The sequence below is a fragment of the Gossypium arboreum genome, chromosome 1 (assembly GCF_025698485.1).
Source record: "Gossypium arboreum isolate Shixiya-1 chromosome 1, ASM2569848v2, whole genome shotgun sequence".
In the NCBI taxonomy this organism is placed as follows: Eukaryota; Viridiplantae; Streptophyta; class Magnoliopsida; order Malvales; family Malvaceae; genus Gossypium; species Gossypium arboreum.
The window spans coordinates 118284833-118303552 of NC_069070.1; the positions used below are offsets into that span (position 1 = coordinate 118284833).

Below are 18720 nucleotides of genomic sequence, written 5' to 3' on the forward strand. Positions count from 1 at the left end.
CTGATTTGTCACTTTTTGATAACGTTAGTGACAGATTAGTTATTTTTCGAAAGTTGAGTAATTGAATTGAAATTAGAGTGACTACTTTGTTAGCTACATCAAAATTGAGTAATTGTTGGTGTAATTTACCCTTATTATTATTATTAAGGATGTGGTAACATGGTTCAAACTCATGCCAAACAAATGTTTAACAAGAGCTTTAACTATCAGTCCAGTCAAGTCAAGTCAAGAAATTATTATTTGTTGATATAATGTTCAATAGGGAGGAGAACAATGAGGAAGGTGTGGTGGTTTGATGGAGGTCAGTTAACCTAAAGAGGCATGACAGGCTACCTAGGGGGCACCCATGACCAACTCTCCGACTCCACTCGGAGGTCCTAGCGGTCAATAGTCAGCCTTTACGAAACCTTGCTATTCATCTAGCCCCTATTCTCAACAGAGGAGCCCAACTAATTACTCCCTTCTGATAAACATGGACCTCTTGTTGCCATAGACAATTCACCCGCTTAGCTGACATTCTTGAAAGGCACCCACTTTTTAGGTTTGAACACATCCTTGAAGACCATAGGTCGCATCTAAGCATAACAACCTCTACTGATTAAATTGAATAATAAAATGGGTCTCATTATGCCTATCTTTTATGCACCTCATGGCGATGATCACTTATCTTGCCATGTCACATTAGTAGACAAGATGATCTCCCGTATAAATGCCCTCACGACGATGAATAAGGGATCGACCTTTTTGAACCCTTAAGCAACCTTTTGAACACTTATCCTCCTCAGCTCTCTCTTTATCTTTTTATCTTTTTTTGCTCTTCGCCTCTTTAGATAAACCAGCCTCCATTGAGCCACTACACCCTGCTCCTTATTAAATATTTTAGCAACATTATTATTATTGTAAAAATTATTTTGTATTTTATGTTTATTGAATTTTATTTCTAGGGTCACTTTAACCCAGGTTAAACTCTTAAATTAAATTACAAAATGTAACAAAAAAAAATATGTATTACTCCATCAGCACTTTATTGCAAATTTGGAAATTTGATTCACAACTTCAATTGTTTTGGTTTCAGATTTAAAGTTGGAGCATTTTGTGTGAAGCAAGGAGACCTACCTTTCAACTCTGCTTTTTTAAAACATTCCCTATATTATATCTTCATCTTCATCTCAAGTGGTAAGCTTCAACTTTTTCGTCACCATCTTTCATTTCTTTTTGTGGTTCCCGTGAACTGTATATTGTCTACCATTTTGCTTAAGCTTAGCAGAATTGTTGTTTCAATTCAGATTCACGACAATGGCGGGAGAGTTCTTCTCGGGTGCTGCTTCTAATGCCATAGGAACACTGATGGTTGACTATTTGGTGAAGCCAATAGAACGTCGTCTTCGCTACTTATTTCGTTTCCATAAGTTAATTGATGACCTCCACCAACAGCAAAACAATCTGAATAGAGAACAAACTCGAGTTGAAGAAGACGTTAAGGAGGCAAAATTGCAGATTCAAACTCAAGTAATTGAGGACTATATAGGTGAATGGTTGACAAATGTAGAAAACGCCTTGAAAGATGTACAGAATTTGGACAGCAGAGTTGAAGAAAATAAGAGATGCTTCAGTTTGTGTCCTAATTGGTGTTGGCGATATCAATTAGGCAAGGAGATTGAGAAGAAGATAGTGTATATCAGCAAACTTGTAGAGGACTCCCATTTTAAAAGAATCGGCCATCGTGCGGAGCTTCCTGGTTTAGAATTCTTCACATCTAAAGATATTTTGGCTTCCAAATCTTCAACTAATGCATTCAACAAGATCAGGGAAGCATTAGAGGATGACAAAGTTAACATGATCGGAGTGTGGGGGATGGGAGGGGTGGGCAAAACCACCTTAGTCAAAGAAGTCGGTAAAAAAACCAAAGAATCAGGATGTTTTCGTAAAGTTATTGAAGTTGTTGTGTCCCAAAATTCAATCATTGAAAATATTCAAGATAAAATAGCAGATTTCTTGGACTCACAGTTCGAGAAAAAAACTAAAGAAGGGAGAGCAGGGGAATTATGGCTTCAATTGGAAAAAGAAGAAAAGGTCCTCATAATCCTTGATGATATGTGGAATGAGGTCCACTTGAAAGAGATAGGCATTCCGCTAAATGAAAATGGGAAGGGATGTAAAATCATTTTGACAACACGTCGCAAGACAGTATGCGAATCCATGGAATGTCAAGTTATTATTCCGATGGATGTTTTGGAAAGTGATGAAGCATGGGCTCTATTTAGAATGAAAGCTAAGCTTAATGAAAGAGTTCCAAGGGATATTCTTCAGGAGGCTCAGAAAGTTGCAAAAGAATGCAAGGGTCTACCGGTAGCGATTGTAACGCTAGCAGCGGCTCTAAAAAGTACAAAGACAAGTAAAGGATGGGAAGTGGCCGGCAAGAAACTTGAACGCAGTAAATTAGTGGAAATCGGTAACATTGGAGAAGAAGAAAAAAATGCCTACTTGTGTATCAAGATGAGTTATGAATACTTGAAGAAGGAGACGAACAAGAAATGCTTCTTTTTGTGTGGTTTATATCCAGAGGATCATTCAATTAAAGTGGAAGATTTGGTGCGATATGCTTGGGGTTTGGAGTTATTTGGCAAGGCTGACTTAATTGGAGAAGTGAGGATTCAAGTTTTGGAAGCCATTGATTACCTCAAAGATTCTTGCTTGCTGTTAGAAGATGAAGTTGAAGATGAAGATGGAGATGGTGGAAGGTATGGTCCTTAAACTCTAGAGCTTATTCCTCTTGATTAATTGATATTTTTGTAGAATTAGGAGTAGAATTGTCTTTAGAAGTCCAGCAGCTCAGCCAAACAAAACAATCTTTAGACTGAATTGGAGAATTATTATTTGTTTATAAATAATATCATTTACATATAAGTGTGAACTTCAAATTAACAACTGTAAGTCATCGATGAAAATACTTTTAAGTTCTTCAAATAAAAATATTAATAGAATATTGACAAGTAAATTGATATAATCGTCATGTTCACAATGAATTATTGATGATGGATCAAATTTTAATAAAATTTTAAACATACATAACTTGTCATATTTTTAATCTTTTCATACTATTATATTATTATTTATTTTATGTGATTTATATTTCATAATTTATAAAAATAAAATAAAATTATAATACAAATGTATTCTCTTTTATTTTGGCTTGATTAGGTACGTTAAGTTACATGACATAGTTCGTGATGTTACTCTATGGATTGCATCAGAAGAAAAAAGTGATTTTATGATCAAATCTAGATTGGAGTTACTAAATAAAAGCTCTGAATCTTGTGAAGGAATCTCATTGTTGGACAGTGAAGAGAAAAATTTTCCTGATAGATTGATTCTTTCGAAGCTTGAGATCCTATTGCTTAAGAATTGTAATGTATAAGGTACATGTTTTCTAGGAATGAGAGAACTGAAAGTTTTAAGTCTTACAGTTGCATATGATTATACGGGGGTTATTTCCTTATATGCTCTTTCGTCCTTGAAAAAACTTCGTGCTCTACATTTGGAGAATTTTGAGGACTTTTCGTTCCTTGGAAACTTAAGGACACTTGAGATTCTAAGTTTGCGTGGTTCAAAATTAAATAGTTTGGCAGATGAATTAGGGAGCTTGAAAGATCTAAAGATGTTGGATCTAACCGATTGTGTAGTTTCCTCAAGCTTTCCCCTTAATTTCATTCGAAGGTTATCTCAGCTAGAGAAGTTGTACCTACCAAAATCAAACATGACAAATGATATCTTTCTCGTGATAAAATTTTTGACCAGATTAACGAGACTATATCTTTGCGTATCCTCTCTACATTTTCCACCAAACTTTGAGTTTCCTGAATTAGAAAAATACAAAATCTACATAAACAATAATACAAGCTTCAATGGTATTTTTGGCGCTACAGGATACTTGGAAATTGCGGAAGTGTTTCCTTATAATGCAGTTTCCCAATTACTTGGGAATTTAGAGTCTCTTCAAGTGAAACGTATTAAGGATGAGTGCGTAAAATGCTTGACTAATAAAACACAACAAAAGGTGTCGGTATCAACGATCTTACAAAACCTAAAACTAGTGAGAATTGACGACTGCAGGAATCTAAAAGTGGTATTTCAAATGGATGAGGTGGAAGAAAATGAAGGTCCGCAGTGTCCGCTCATTTCAAATTTAAAGATTTTACATCTTGAATGATTGCCAGATTTGAGTTCCATATGGGAATTGCCAACCCAACATGTAAGACTTGTAAGCTTAGTTGAATTGATTATAGATCAGTGCCCACGTTTGAAATCACTCTTTTCACTTTCTCTTGCTCAAAGTCTCGTACTCTTGGAAGAACTTCATATAAGCTTCTGTGATGAGTTGAAGCAAATAGTGACAGAATTAGAAGGTGACGAGGAAGAAATATCGTCCGCCATCAATTCTCGTACTTCTTTGTGTTTCCCAAAGTTAACACAGCTCTGCGTAACTCGTTGTGATGGTTTGGAGTATATTTTTCCGATGTCGCTATCACCACAAGGGCTTCAGGGTTTGACTTACCATAGGGTATTGCCCTCAATTAAAACAAGTGTTCAGAGTTGCCAATGACAATATGCTCAAACATGAGCAGTTTTTGAGATCGTTATCGTCCTTTTTAGTGTATGGTTGCCCTCTATTAACTGATTCGGGTGTTCATTTAGAAGCTGAGAGAGCTGCCGTATGGGTACATTCTTTTTCTCCCTTTCTAATTACATTATTGAATTTCATTTATTTATGATTTTCATAACTCAGTTTTCATATTGATTTTACAGCAAAATGTTTAAGATATTTTAACCATACTACAATTGACACTGTTATGTATGTGGAAGTAAATAATACAAAAATAATAATTATTGGCGGTTCAAAAATATCATTAGTTTTTTTATATAAGATATTTTACACTTATTTATTTATTTATAATTTTACTGAGTTTTACTCTTTTTTGGTTGTGAATAAGAAAGTAGAATGAATCTCATTCTTTTAACTTTCAGTGAAAACAAAGTTAAAATATAAAAGAGAGTTAAGCATATCCATATGCACAATTATATATTTATTTGTATTCCACAAATGCATTATTTTATTACACAAATAACACTTTTATGAGTTTGATTACTTTAGCTTTTCATTTTTAAGGAAGCTATATTTTTACGTTTTCATTAAATGACATTACTCTAATTGATATATCTATAATTTGTGTTTTAATGATGAATGATCAATGTGAATTATACAATCAGGATGTTCGATTGTCAGCATTCAAGGATTCTTTCAAAACTTCCAAACAACTTCAACTAAAATCAATTGAGGATCATAATCTGGTTCCAGAAGCTAAGGAAGATGGACTAAATGGAGTAACTTCACTTGAACTTCTGAATTGCAAGGATCTTGAATGCTTGGTTGATACCACCACTACTGCAACAAAGAATGGGCCAACTTCAGCATTCACTCATTTGGAGACATTATATATGGAAAAAATGGATGGGTTGGAAGCCTTATGCAAGGGTCAGCCTCCACAAGGTTTCCTAAAAAACTTGAAACATCTGAATCTCATCCGATTTCCAGAATTGAGATGGATATTCAAAGGCTCACCCCACTCTTTCACCCTCCAAAGTCTTAAGGTTGTAAAGATATATGAATGCGGAAAATTGAAATCCCTTTTTTCATCTTCCCTTATTCAAAGCCTAGTGCTTTTAGAACAACTCAAGATAGAATGCTGCGACGAATTGGAAACTCTTTTCGCTGATCCGGAAAATGATGGTGAAATAGAATCAAAGCATTCTTCCCTTCCTCTCCACTTGCCCAAATTGAATACTCTTTGCATCAAAAAGTGTTCAAAACTGGAATATGTTGTCCCACAAAACTATATTGTCAAAGCACCATCTTTGAAAAGAATGAAAGTTAAGGATTGTTCCAAAGTGATGAACCTTCCCATTCAACAAGCCAACAATCAGCTGGAGTTAACGTTATAGGTACACTTTTCTTACTTTTTTTTCCTTCTCTGGATTTTCTATTTGATTTTTCTAATTATTAAACTTTTTCATACCATGCCCCTCCCAACCTTAAAGTTGAGCTTAAAAAATATATAAAAATAGTTGTATTCGCTGTGTATAATTATCATATATCTTGTTGGTAACTATTATGCCAATCTGTTGTTATATATATTTTTTACGAGACCAATGTGTTATTATATTAATCTAATATTTTATTTATTCTCTCATTAATTAATGATTTGTTTTCATTTATGTGATGAATTACGATTAGGGGATTGGATTATCGGCATTTAAGGAATTGTTATGCAATACAAATGATCTTATTCTCAAAGATTTTGGAGATCACAAAAATCTTGTCCCAGATCTTGTAGAGATGGAACATTTAGACGGATTAACTTCCCTCTCTATTAACAATTGGAGGGGTGGTGAATGCTTGGTTGATATATCACAAGCAATGATGGATTTCAAGTACAATGACCAATCTCCCAAGTGTTTCTTGCAAAATCTCAAAATTTTGAGAGTTGTTGATTGTGGAAATTTTTCAAAGATATTTCAAATGGATGATGGAATAGAATCAAACGCACATTACTTGCCGAACTTGGAAATTGTGAAGATTAAGGATGCTCGAGTTTAGAATATGTCTTCCCACATGCTTCAGTTGGAGTTTTTTCTCATCTACGAAAGATAAAACTTGTTGGATTGAGAAACTTGAGGAGTATTGTTGGAGGAAACAACTTTTTGGAAGCACCAATTTTGGAAATTTTACGTTTTCTAAAGAAGTTAAGAAGTGTGTTTCTTTAAAGGTATTTTTCGTTTTCACTTTATTTATTTATTTATTTATTTTTAAAAGAAGTTTTGTCTTTCATTTTATTAAAATCTAATTTCCTTAGAAAAGTGGAAAGTCTCTAATGCACAATCTGTCAATTCATGTAATTAAAAGTTAAAAAGAAGACCAAATATGAGAGTGCAATACTTACTTGGTTGATATTGAAAAAACTTCAAAGAATAACACTATCCTGTGCTTTTGTGCAGGAGTTGAGCTTCTCTATGGAAGATATAGATGGTGAAGATGTCAAGTCATGCAATATGATAAACACTCAGTTGAGACAAAAATCACCAGATTTCGAATATATAACTTTGGAGACTTTTGAACCATTGTTTCAACTTCAAGATGGATACATGATCTCAAGTCTAGAGAAATTGCATCTTTTTAATGTGATTAGGTTGCGAGATATATGGAAGGGTCCCATCCAGGTTGCAACCAATCTCAGAGAACTAAGGGTTTGCCGCTGTAATAATTTGACATACATCTTTCCAGTTACACTCATTCCACATTTACCACAATTAAGCATTCTAAGGATAAAGTCATGTGTGAACTTGAAGAAGATAATTGGAAATGATGACATTTTAGCATCTTCATCATCACAAGGTCCTCAGTTGGAGATGAAAATGGTATTCCCTCAGTTAAAGAAAATAAAACTTAAAAATTTGTCAAAGCTCGAGAGCTTCAGCCCTGTGGGTTATCATCTAGAATTCCCATGTTTGCAGTCGCTTGACATTAAGCAATGTTCCAAGATGATCACAAGTTTCAGTGCAGATTATTTAATGTTGAGTGTGCATGCTAAAACTGATCAGGTATTTATAATCCTCCCAACACTCTTTTACTTGAGTTTTTCCACTATTGTTTCTAATATATATAAAATTGAGTAATTTTCATTTTATTTTTATGTTATTCTCAACGAAATTTAATTTGTTATGAAATGAAGGCATCTCAGCTAAATGATACCAATCCCTCACGAGAAGATATATCCTGGGAAAGGAATAGACCTACCTTACTACCTCAGTATAAGTTGAAGTTGAAGAAATTTCACCCTGTAAGTGAAAAATGTTGCAGAAATCATTCTTCAGCCTAAATCACGTAGATTGTACGACTAGTCAACATTAGTTAATTAACTAGGTAAATATGGCATGACCTTTTACCTTTCTTCTCGCCTTGGTTTTTTTTTTCTTTTTATTTGTCTTTTTAGTTCTAATTATTACTTATTTTTTTTATTATGTTTTAAGGAATAATCTACTCATTGCTTTATTTTTTGTGCAGAGTTTGATACATTTGCTACTTTGAAAAGCATTTTAAAACATAATGTTGGACAATATTTACCAATTGGTTGATTTTTGTTGCCATGAATAAATTAATTTGTTGATTTTGTTCGACAGAAATAAATGAGTATTTAAAAGCTAAAGTCTGACAGTAATATTTGGTCGTCCCAAGCATATGTTGGGTTTTTCACACAGGAAGAAAAACAGAACTAATTTATTCGGGTAAAATATGAAGCTCTTTTGAAGCTAGAGCAACAAAGCAATAATTCCGGGTAAAATATGTGTTAAGTTTCAACCAAATGATCAATGAAAACAAAGCAAACAAACTTTGTGTTTGAAAGCTCAAAAACAGAAGCATAACTCAGAGGTTGAAGGAGAAAAAACTTAAGTTGACTTCTTCTCATTCATCTGAAAGTTTAACGATAAAATGTACATATATTAAGCTATTACATTGAAAAAGCAATAAATTTTCTGAAAAGTAACTTGCACAAAAATAGTTCAATAGTAACTCACTTGACGATCTAAAAGTCGCTTAGTCCTTGACTCACTTTAAGCAGACAAAACAAAAAAGTTGTCGAACAAATATAGGTCAACTGGTACAAAAACATACTTCATCCGGATAACATATGTTGTTTTGCATATTGCTGTACTTCATCCGGCTAACTTACATATGCTGTTTGTTGCCACCTTTTAACACTTCTCCTTGGCTACAAAACAGCAAACTCCAATTTCCTTCCTTAAACACTCAAACCTTGTAGCAACCAATGGCTTGGTCAAAATATCAGCAAGTTGATCCCTCAAACAACAATGGACCAAGCTAATTTCCTTAGTCAATTCTGCTTCCCTCACAAAGTGATATCTGATCTTGAAATGCTTCGTTTTGCCATGGAACACAGAATTCTTGGCTATTGCAACAGCTGATTGATTATCTACATAATCTTTGTTGCTTCTACTTGACTAGCATTCAAATCCTCCAACAGCTTTCTAAGCCAAATTGCTTGATTAACAGCGATGGCATTTGTAATATACTCACCTGCGTGGATTGAGCTATCATCATTGTTTCTTTGAACTCCAGCTAAAAACTCCTGAACCTAGAGTGAAGAAGTATCCTGATGTGCTCTTCATATCATCAACTGAGCCAGCCCAATCACTGTCTGAATAACCAACCAGCTTCAATTCTTCAGCTCTCTCAAGCATCACACCATAGCCTAAGGTTCCTTTGACATACCTTAAGACTCTTTTAGCAGCCTTGAAGTGAGATGTGTTGCAGCAATGCATGAACCTCGATAGAAGGCTAACAGCATACATAATATCTGGCATTATTGTTGTTAAGTAGAGTAGGCAACCAACCAAACTCCTGTACCCCTTTTCATCCACTCGATCATGCTCACTGGTGCTTGACAATTTCTCTCCTAGTGCAACTGGAGTGCTAGCAGACTTGCACTTTGACATGCTGAATTTGCTTAGAACTTTCAGTGCAAATGCTTGCTGGCTTATGAAAATGCCATGCTCATTCTGATTCACTTCCATACCAAGGAAGTAGGTCAACAAACCAAGATCAGTAATTTCGAACACATCTTGCATCTGCTTCTTAAAATCCTCAATTAACTCACTTCTGCAGCCAGTAACTAATAAGTCATCTACATAGAGTGAGACTATCAACAAGGTTTCTTTCTCAGCCTTCTTCATATAAAGTGTAGGCTCACTGATGCTCTTCTCAAATCCTAGCCTTGACAGGTATGCATCAATCCTGTCATACCAGGCCCTTGGAGCCTACTTTAGGCCATACAAAGCTTTTTTGAGCTTGTAAACTTTATGTTCTTCACCAGTAACCTTAAATCCGTCAAGTTGTTCTATGAAAATTTCTTCCTTGAGAAATCCATTCAAAAATGCTGATTTGACATCTAATTGATGGACTTTCCATTGCTTTTGAGCAGCCAAGGCAAATAATAGCCTTATGGTATCTAACCTTGCAACAGGTGCAAAGGTTTCAAAGAAATCAACCCCTTGTTGCTGACTGTAGCCCTTCACAACTAGTCTGGCATTGTGCTTGTTCAGTGACCCATTTGCATTGTTCGTGGTCCTGAACACCCATTTGACACCAATAACTTTTCTATTTGCTGGCCTATCAACCAGCTCCCAAGTATCATTCTTATGGATCATCTTCAGTTCAGCTTCCATAGCTTCTTGCCAACAGCTCTCCCTTGTTGCTTCATCATAGCAGGAAGGCTCAACCATGGTTACAGCACACCTTTCATAGATGTCTGCTAGTGTCCTAGTCCCTCTGACAGGTACATCATCATAATCACCTTCAGCTTCAGCTTCAATCTCAGTATGCTGCAAGTCAAGATCATTTCGGTCCTCCTCAAGCAAACTAGCATTAGTTCCATCCCATTTCCAGTAGCTTACTTCATTAAACTTCACATCTCTGCTCACTACAATTTTTTTGGTCAATGGATCAAAGATCCTATAACCCTTCTTCACACTGCTGTAGCCTACAAACACCCCTGGCATGGACCTTTTTTCAAGCTTAGTCATTTTTTCTGCTGGAACCAGTGCATAGCACAAACAACCAAATACCTTCAAGTGTGACACTGTTGGTTTTTGTTCAAACCAGGCTTCAAAGGGTGTTTTACCCCTCACTGCGTTAGTTGGCAATCTGTTCAGCAAGTAAACAGATGTGTTTACTGCCTCAGCCTAAAAATTGTTAGGCATTTTAGCCTCAAACAAAAGGCACCTGGCCATATCAAGAACTGTCATGTTCTTTCTCTCACAAACACCATTTTGTTGTGGTGTGTAGATGGTTATTAGTTGGTGTTGAATTCCAGCATCATCACATATCTTTTGGAACCTTTGAGACACATACTCAGTTCCATTATCTGACCTTAAGCTTTTCAGCTTGCAACTGGCTTTGTTCTCAACCAGTGCTTTGAACTTGCAAAAGTAGTCAGCAACATCTGACTTTTTCTTTAGAAAGCCTACCCAACAGAATCTGGTGCAATCATCAATGAATAATGCAAAATACCTGTTGCCATTCAAGGAGGTGGTTTTCATAGGTCCACAAATGTCTGTATGGACCAGCTGGAGCCTCTCTTGAGCTCTCCATGCTTTGTTGACTGGAAAGGGCAGTCTGGTTTGCTTGCCAAGTTGACACACTTCACACACATCCTTCTTTGGTTCAATATAGGATATGTCTTTTACCAGACTCATTTTGTGCAGCAGGCCAAGTGACTTGTAGTTCACATGGCCTAGCCTTCTATGCCACAAACTTTATTCATCAGCCTAAGCTACACATATCTTTGGTTCTAGCTGATTCACATCTAAAGTGAAGCTTCGATCATTCATGGCTACTGTTACTAACACCTGGTCAGCAGCATCTTTAATCACACAAACCTTGCCTTCAAAAATAAGAGAATACCTCTTCTCTAGTAGCTGACCAACACTCAGCAAATTTTGGTCAATGTCAGGTACATAAAGAACCTCAGAGATAGTTTTGTTACTTGACTTTGTGCCAATCACAGCCTTGCCCTTGCCTTTGGCCTCTATGAGTTTACCATTGCCGATTCTGACTTTGGACATGAAACTGGTGTCTAGCTCCCTGAACATACTTTTGTCTGAAGCCATATGATGTGTACATCCACTGTCAATTAACCAATTTTTGCTGACCTTACTTGAGCTTGCAAAACAAGAAGCTGTGAAGACATGCTCTTCCAATGCTTTCACATTCTCAGCAGCTTGAGCTTGGTTCTGGTGCTGTGGCTGTGCTTTTGGCTTGTTTTTGCACACTTTTTCAATATGTCCAAGCTGTTTGCAACCTCTACATTGAATGTCTGGTCTGTAGCAGCAGTATTTTTCAAGGTGAGTAGTCTTCTTGTAATGAGCACAAGGTGGAAACTTCTTTTTTGCAGCATCCTTCTTCCCTTTCTCTTTCTTTTCTTGCCAATGCTTCTTGCCTTTGTAACTTGAGCTTGAGCTTGAGCTTTCTCTACACCTGGTCTGAAAAGCTCCCTCAGAGTGCTCTTCCATTCTATTTGCTCTTCCTTGCTCTTGTGCATAGAGAGCATTTATCAACTCTATCAAGGGAATGGTTGATAGGTCCCTCGAGTCTTCTAAAGAAGAGATTTTTGATTCATACTTCTCTAGTAAGGTTGTTATGACTTTCTCAACCACCATTTAGTCACTAAACTCATCTCCAAGCAGTCTTATGTTGTTGGCTGTGGCCATAATCCTGTCAGCATACTACTTGATGGTCTCTGAGTCCTTCATTCTCAAATTCTCAAAGTCCCTCCTAAGATTGATTAGCTGCTACTGCCTTGTCTTGTCTGACCCTTGAAACTCCTCCTTGAGTTTGTCCCAAGCCTACTTTGGTGAGTCACAGGCCATTATCCTTGTGAAAATAACATCTGTAACTCCACTCTGAAGACACGACATGGCCTTGTACTTCTTGGTAGTGTCCTCATTATGCTACTTGATTTGAGCTATGGTCGGATTAGCTCTCAAGGGAGGTGGCTCTGTGTCATTTAGAACAACATTCCACAGGTCATGTGCCTGCAGATATGTCTTCATTTTCACAGCCCAAATATTGTAGTTTTCACCAGCAAAAACAGGTGGTGGTGGTGGTGGTGGTGAAAAACTCATCTTTGCAGCAACCAAACAAGCCAACAAAAAATAGCTCCTGCTTCTTTTCTTTCAAACACTTGTCACTCACAAACAGAACACAACCAAGGCCCTCAAAGATAACAGGCTCTGATACCATTTATTGGGTTTTTCACACAAGAAGAAAAATAGAACTAATTTACCCGGGTAAAATATGAAGCTCTTTTGAAGCTAGAGCAACAAAGCAATAATTCTGGGTAAAATATGTGTTAAGTTTCAACCAAATGATCAATGAAAACAAAGCAAACAAACTTTGTGTTTGAAAGCTCAAAAAGCGAGCGAAACTCGAGAGGTTGAAGGAGAAAAAACTTAAGTTGACTTCTTCTCATTCATCTGAAAGTTTAACGATAAAATGTACATATATTAAGCTATTACATTGAAGAAGCAATAAATTTTCTGAAAAGTAACTTGCACAAAAATAGTTCAATAGTAACTCTTTGACGATCTAAAAGTCGCTTAGTCATTGACTCACTTTAAACAGACAAAACAAAAAAAGTTGTCAGAACAAATATAGGTAACTGGTACAAAAACATACTTCATCCGGATAACATATGTTGTTTTGCATATTGCTGTACTTCATTCGGCTAACTTACATATGCTGTTTGTTGCCACCTTTTAACAGCATATTTTATTTACTAAGTACTGATTTGTTCAGCTATATGTCTATTCTTTTTCATTGTATTGGGCAGGATTCTACTTTGAGGGATTACACACTATGCCAGCCCTCTAATTTAGGGGACTGTTGAAGGTTGGTCAGCATGCAGCACCAAGAAGCTGGCCACACACACCGAGCCATGCAGGAGCAGCAGAACCATGTGCAGCTGCTGTCATTTAGTTTATCTTAGCTCATTTTGTTCTTTTTGGTTGTTGTAATGTAATCTTGTTTATTTTGAACTATGTTAGTTTGATGATTGATGTAATTAGGTGGTGATTGAGCTGAAAATCAGCTTTGCCTATATGTACAAGTTAATTTAAAAAGTTTCAATATTTTTAGTGGTGTTAGGTGAAAGTTTAAGTAAAAATTTGCTTGTATTGCTTAACTTATGTTTCATATATGTAATGGTATTATGCCAACTTGAAGTTTCTTAATGAAAAATCATCAGTTTTCATTCATATGCTCCACCATTTCTCTTGCTTTCGATTCTGTTCTTGTTCTTAAGCAAATTTCTGCTTTTGTTTCTTCACCAAGTCACGAGGCTTGTTGCACAAGCTTTCGACTCTACTTGCTCAGCTTTGTTCTAAACACCAACAGGGACTGCCTCATCTATACCGTAACGGTGGTGCCACTAATTTGCCTTCAATCCAAGAGACTTATAGTCAGTACATGGTGAGTAGGTGCTCCATCTTGACAGGGCAAACATGTTTACAACAATGCTACATAGTTCACTTAAGTTTTTTTATAAGAGCTTGTGTTACAGAAGGGACTGAGGCAGTGGCAAGGGATGTTGATGATACACTTGGAGAGGGGAGTAACAACCCAAGAACGATTAGCCAAACTACCCATGAATTACGCAGGAGCATGAGAGAGAGGAAGGCACCTAAGGCCTTAATAGATTTTGTCCGTTTCTGATAAACTTAGCATATAAATAAGACTGGTCTGTAAAGGAAAATCCATGAAAATCCTTGGAAATTTTTCTATTCTCAATCTACTATCTTCTTCTCTATTTCTATTTTATTTTCTCTACCTGCATCCACAACAGCTTAATCTGAATTTCAGATCTTACTTCAAGTGGTGAAGAGTGGGAATTAGCAAGTTCCATTACTGGCTATTTCAAGCTATTTAGTAAAACCATTAATGTCTTCTCTAGTAACAAGAGTCCTACTGCAAATGTATATTTTCCTGAAAGATGTCATGTTTAGATACTGTTGATTGAATTGTGCAAGAGCCCTAATACTTTTCTTAGTTTATTGGCAGCAAAGATGAAAGTAAAGTTGTATAGATATTGGAGCAATGCAGTTTAGCTTTGGCAGTATCATCTATATCTTAGATCCCCTAACTGTCGAAGCTCACTGAATCCCGACACTCGACAGGAATTAATATGCACACAAGCTTGGTTACAGATGCAATCAGATGGTATGTATGTGCATTATCTTTGATTTTTCCCACACAATATCAATTTTGATTCATTATATATCACTAACAATATCTCGTTGGTATTAATGTATTAGTTCCTACTCACTCGTTAAGTACTATATATCACTAACAATATCTTCCCTTTTTAGTCACTATCATAATTTATTTTTAAGAATGGGAAGTAAAAATTTTCGCTTTAATTTTTACTAGAGTTATTACTCATATTTCTAATTTTAAGTTTAATTTTGTATTAAGTATTTTTTTTTTAGGTTTAACTATTGTAATACATATGTAATAAAGGGAAAGGATTGTATGAAACAGTGACGCCACGACATCTGTATCCCTTTTTAATAGTTTTATCCCACATCAGTATTCTTATCCTGAATTTCAGGATTTTATCCTGAAAAAATCAAATTCAAATTAAAATACTGAAATTCAGGATAAGAATACTATCCTTTCTCATGTAATAAATAAGTTTTTTCTTTGTGTTATTATATTGATAACCAAACAAGACATTAATGTTAACTAAATCAATAGAAAACGGCTTAAATAGTAAAGAAAAAAAATCATAAAAGTTAGTTTAATGAACCCTTGAATCATCAAATATGGCTTTTCAACAAAAACCAATTTATTTGTTATCACTGCTAGATGGCAAATTATTAGGTTTAACTTTAAGCATTATGTGGATTCTTTGGTTCCATGGGAGCCTTTTTGCATGGCAATTGAAAAATGCTTCAGCTGCTCATATCCTTGCTTTTTTTTACTCTTTTATGTAAGATTGGAATGATATTTGACGAACTTTTGATAAATTTCAAGAGCCTGGATCAATTTCTGGTGTTGTTGTTTCATGCTAGTCAAAGCCGCCTGTGGGATGGGTGAAGAGCAATATTCATGCCACGTTATTTAGTGAGGAGAATGTTGCGGGCTGGTCTACTGCAGTCTGTTATGCAGAGGGTGCAGTGGTTAAGCGTGTATCATCAGGTCATGTTGTTGGCTCCAAAAGTTGCTGAATTATGTGAGGGAGGCGTTAATGTTAAAAGTTAAATTGCAATTTCCATTCATGAATCTAGAGAATTTGAACAGTTGAGTTTAAGATTCCTATGTATTGAGTCTGTGCATTTATGATATTTAGAATTGAGTAGTTGGATTTACACTTATGGCATATTCTAACCATCAAATTTGTATAAAATAAATTTAAACTACCTAGTGTAGTAGGGTGGCAGCCAAGTATATTTTAAAGATCAAATCTAACAATTAGTGATTATTCTATTTGTAAGTTGTAGATTCAATTTGCACTCTAATTTGATCTAAGAATATTTCAAAGATTGTCTTCAACTTTAGTCTATTTTCAATCTTTGCACTTCCTTTAGACTCTTAGTAGCACTAGAAAAGTAATTCATACTCTTATTAGGTACTAGCAATTTGGGGTAGACATAGCGGAGCACTTGTTATCATTTTGCTTCATTTATCATAATCAGCCTTCTATTTTCCTTTTTTCCTTTTAGGGTTGAAATGAATGAATTTTCTATCCAAATAATGATGATTTTTTTCCCTTTCATCATCTCTAAATCAAGTTATTGCCCTTAAGCTCTTTTTAAGGGATAATAGGGTACTGGGGAGTGTGTACCCATTCTTTTCTAAGTTAGGTCGCTTAAGTTGTTAAATTTAGCTTTTAATATTTTTATTATTATTATTTTGAAACATTTTGATTCTCAATCATTAAATTTTAGTTAAATTATTTTCCTATGTAAATGTTGGCTAACCATTAAAATTTAACAAAATTGATGTGATAACATGTAGGATAATACACATGTACTTCATAAAAATTTAAAATATATAAATTATTATAAATTATTTTTTAAATCCACATAAATGATGAAATACAAGTGAATTATCAAGCAAGTTACAACATCAAGATCATTAAAACTTTAACGATGTAGATAATTTTTTGTCCAAAAAACAACAATTTGATTACATTTTAAAGATTAAAAATAATAACAAATTATGATAAAAGTGATATAAAGAATAAACGTTAGGGTCATTATATCTACATTTTATTCGCTTCATATATTTTTTGTGAATTAGTTGTAATTTTCGAATCAAATTATTGAAATTTGGGAAATTGTCTACCATTTCACCACTAAGGCATCTTGAAAGTGAATCATATTCCATGAATATGATATCTATCTAGTGTGATGTACGGTATATATGACAAAGGTGGAGTGTTGGAGTATTTCTATTGATCGGTCATGTCATATAGGCCTGAGTTGAAAGTCCTTGCTTCGATTTGAAGCATCTAGGGGATGTCTATATATAGATTGTAGAAGGCCCAAATTGCCTAGCCCAATACCAAACCAAATTAGACCCGATTACAAACAAGCCCAAACCACCAGCAGAAAAAAGGAAGCAATAAACCCTAGGTGCCTCCATTTGCACTGCCTCCATCCCATCACCTGCAAAACAAAAACAGAGAGCAGAAGCAGCAACAGAAGCAGAAACGTAGCAAACAGTAACAAAACAACAATAGGACTTTGCATAATCAGCTATAAAGAGCCATTCATTTTCGTTGTTGAAAAAAGAGAGAAAGGAACAAAGAAAAAGCAATGTAAAAGGGGGGAACCGAACAAAAAACAATGAAAAAAGGGGTTCGTTTTTTGTCATAAACTCATACACATCAATTGAAAAGAAAAAGAGAAATCAAAATGCTATTTTTCTCTACAAAGGTACATTGTTTTTTTTTTCTTATATGTTTAGATATAACATACCATAGAAGATACATAGATATTTTCAAAGAAAAGAGAAGAAAAACATTACCTTTCTTGAGATTGGAGGAAGAAACCGAGGGTTTATTGTCTTTTGTTTTATTTTTTAAGAGTTTTGAGTTTTAAAACGAGGAAGGGAAGGCCAAATCGGCCAAAAAAAGGGTGACTTGGGAACGCCGGCCACCGTATATGGTGGCGGTCCGACGACGGCGGTGAAATGGGTTCCTTTTGAAACCCTAGCAAATCTAAAAATGAAGAAAACGGGAGGGGGGCTGCTATTCGTTTCTGGAAAAGAAAGAAAATGGAAGATTCTTTTTTTAAAAAAAAAATGGGCGTTTTATAGGTTAATAAAATGACGCCGTTTTGGCAAGAAGGAATAATTCCTATTTTCGTCCCTCTACTTTGTGCGTGTATGGCAATATAGTCCTCCCTTTTTTTATTTCGAATTTACCCACCAACTCTTGTTTTAAGCCCAATTTAGTCCCTTTTTTAGTTATTTAGTTACTTTGTTATTAAAATTTTTTTACTTTCTTTACTTTTATTTTTTATCGTTAACAATTATTATTATTATTTCCTTTTACTTATACGTTATTGTTACTAACATATTAACCATTATAATATTATTTTTGCCACTATTATTTTCCTTTCATTTACTTACTGTTTATTATTATTAGATTAAGTTGATATATTGTTATTATTATTGTTATATTCCTATTTATATTTGTTTTCTTATTCTAAAATTACTATTATTTATTTATTTTTATTTTATATATTATATTATTAGTTTTTACTATTGTTAGTATTAGTTTTAGCTTTAATTAATATTTTTAACATGCATATGTATATATATACTTTTATGTACTATTATTAATAATTATTTTAAACATTATTATTATTTTAATACGTGCATATATATTATGTGTATATAGTTTTTTAATATTATGATTATTTCTAATATGTATATATTATGTATTTATCTCTAATACTATATATTATATATTTCTAATACTATTATGCTATTACCATTACTACTACTACTATTATTATTATTATTATTATTATTATTATTATTATTATTATTATTATTATAATCACTATTATTATTTATCG

At 34.6% G+C, this 18720-nt stretch overlaps 4 protein-coding genes across 5 annotated transcripts; 3 read left to right on the plus strand and 1 right to left on the minus strand.

Annotated features, from left to right (window-relative positions):
- The first annotated feature begins 754 nt into the window (after positions 1–754).
- Positions 755–3578, plus strand: LOC128289374 (disease resistance protein At4g27190-like). Of its 2 annotated transcripts, XM_053025122.1 has the most exons (3): positions 755–1176; positions 1287–2741; positions 3202–3578. In XM_053025122.1, exons 2-3 carry the CDS (start codon positions 1297–1299, stop codon positions 3416–3418), a joined length of 1662 nt encoding a protein of 553 aa, XP_052881082.1. In that variant the 5' UTR covers positions 755–1176; positions 1287–1296; the 3' UTR covers positions 3419–3578. The 2 variants fall into 2 exon arrangements, with proteins under 2 accessions (XP_052881082.1, XP_052881077.1); XM_053025117.1 differs by having other exon boundaries at positions 755–2741.
- LOC108481150 (putative disease resistance protein At4g19050) lies at positions 3437–6655 on the plus strand. Its single transcript, XM_017784315.2, has 5 exons — positions 3437–4160; positions 4218–4544; positions 4654–4718; positions 5269–5946; positions 6293–6655. The coding sequence occupies exons 1-5, from the start codon at positions 3437–3439 to the stop codon at positions 6653–6655; spliced, it is 2157 nt and encodes a 718-aa protein (XP_017639804.2).
- A 523-nt stretch (positions 6656–7178) lies between these two features.
- LOC128289375 (uncharacterized) lies at positions 7179–8242 on the plus strand. The gene is made up of 2 exons (XM_053025124.1): positions 7179–7656; positions 7788–8242. Exons 1-2 carry the CDS (start codon positions 7201–7203, stop codon positions 7932–7934), a joined length of 603 nt encoding a protein of 200 aa, XP_052881084.1. The 5' UTR covers positions 7179–7200; the 3' UTR covers positions 7935–8242.
- A 3158-nt stretch (positions 8243–11400) lies between these two features.
- LOC108481149 (uncharacterized) lies at positions 11401–12291 on the minus strand. The gene has a single exon (XM_017784314.1). The coding sequence runs from the start codon at positions 12289–12291 to the stop codon at positions 11401–11403; it is 891 nt and encodes a 296-aa protein (XP_017639803.1).
- Between the last annotated feature and the right edge of the window lie 6429 nt (positions 12292–18720).

What these genes read in the sequence shown, in the direction of transcription:
- LOC128289374 (XM_053025117.1), top strand. Translation starts at nt 1,297, where the DNA reads ATGGCGGGAGAGTTCTTCTCGGGTGCTGCTTCTAATGCCATAGGAACA. An exon ending in GAAGATGGAGATGGTGGAAG is followed by an intron (nt 2,742 to 3,201) that starts GTATGGTCCTTA and finishes TGGCTTGATTAG; the next exon opens with GTACGTTAAGTTACATGACA.
- LOC108481150 (XM_017784315.2), top strand. Translation starts at nt 3,437, where the DNA reads ATGAGAGAACTGAAAGTTTTAAGTCTTACAGTTGCATATGATTATACG. An exon ending in TGAGGTGGAAGAAAATGAAG is followed by an intron (nt 4,161 to 4,217) that starts GTCCGCAGTGTC and finishes AATGATTGCCAG; the next exon opens with ATTTGAGTTCCATATGGGAA. An exon ending in CTGAGAGAGCTGCCGTATGG is followed by an intron (nt 4,719 to 5,268) that starts GTACATTCTTTT and finishes TTATACAATCAG; the next exon opens with GATGTTCGATTGTCAGCATT.
- LOC128289375 (XM_053025124.1), top strand. Translation starts at nt 7,201, where the DNA reads ATGATCTCAAGTCTAGAGAAATTGCATCTTTTTAATGTGATTAGGTTG. An exon ending in TGCATGCTAAAACTGATCAG is followed by an intron (nt 7,657 to 7,787) that starts GTATTTATAATC and finishes TATGAAATGAAG; the next exon opens with GCATCTCAGCTAAATGATAC.
- LOC108481149 (XM_017784314.1), bottom strand. Translation starts at nt 12,291, where the DNA reads ATGGTGGTTGAGAAAGTCATAACAACCTTACTAGAGAAGTATGAATCA.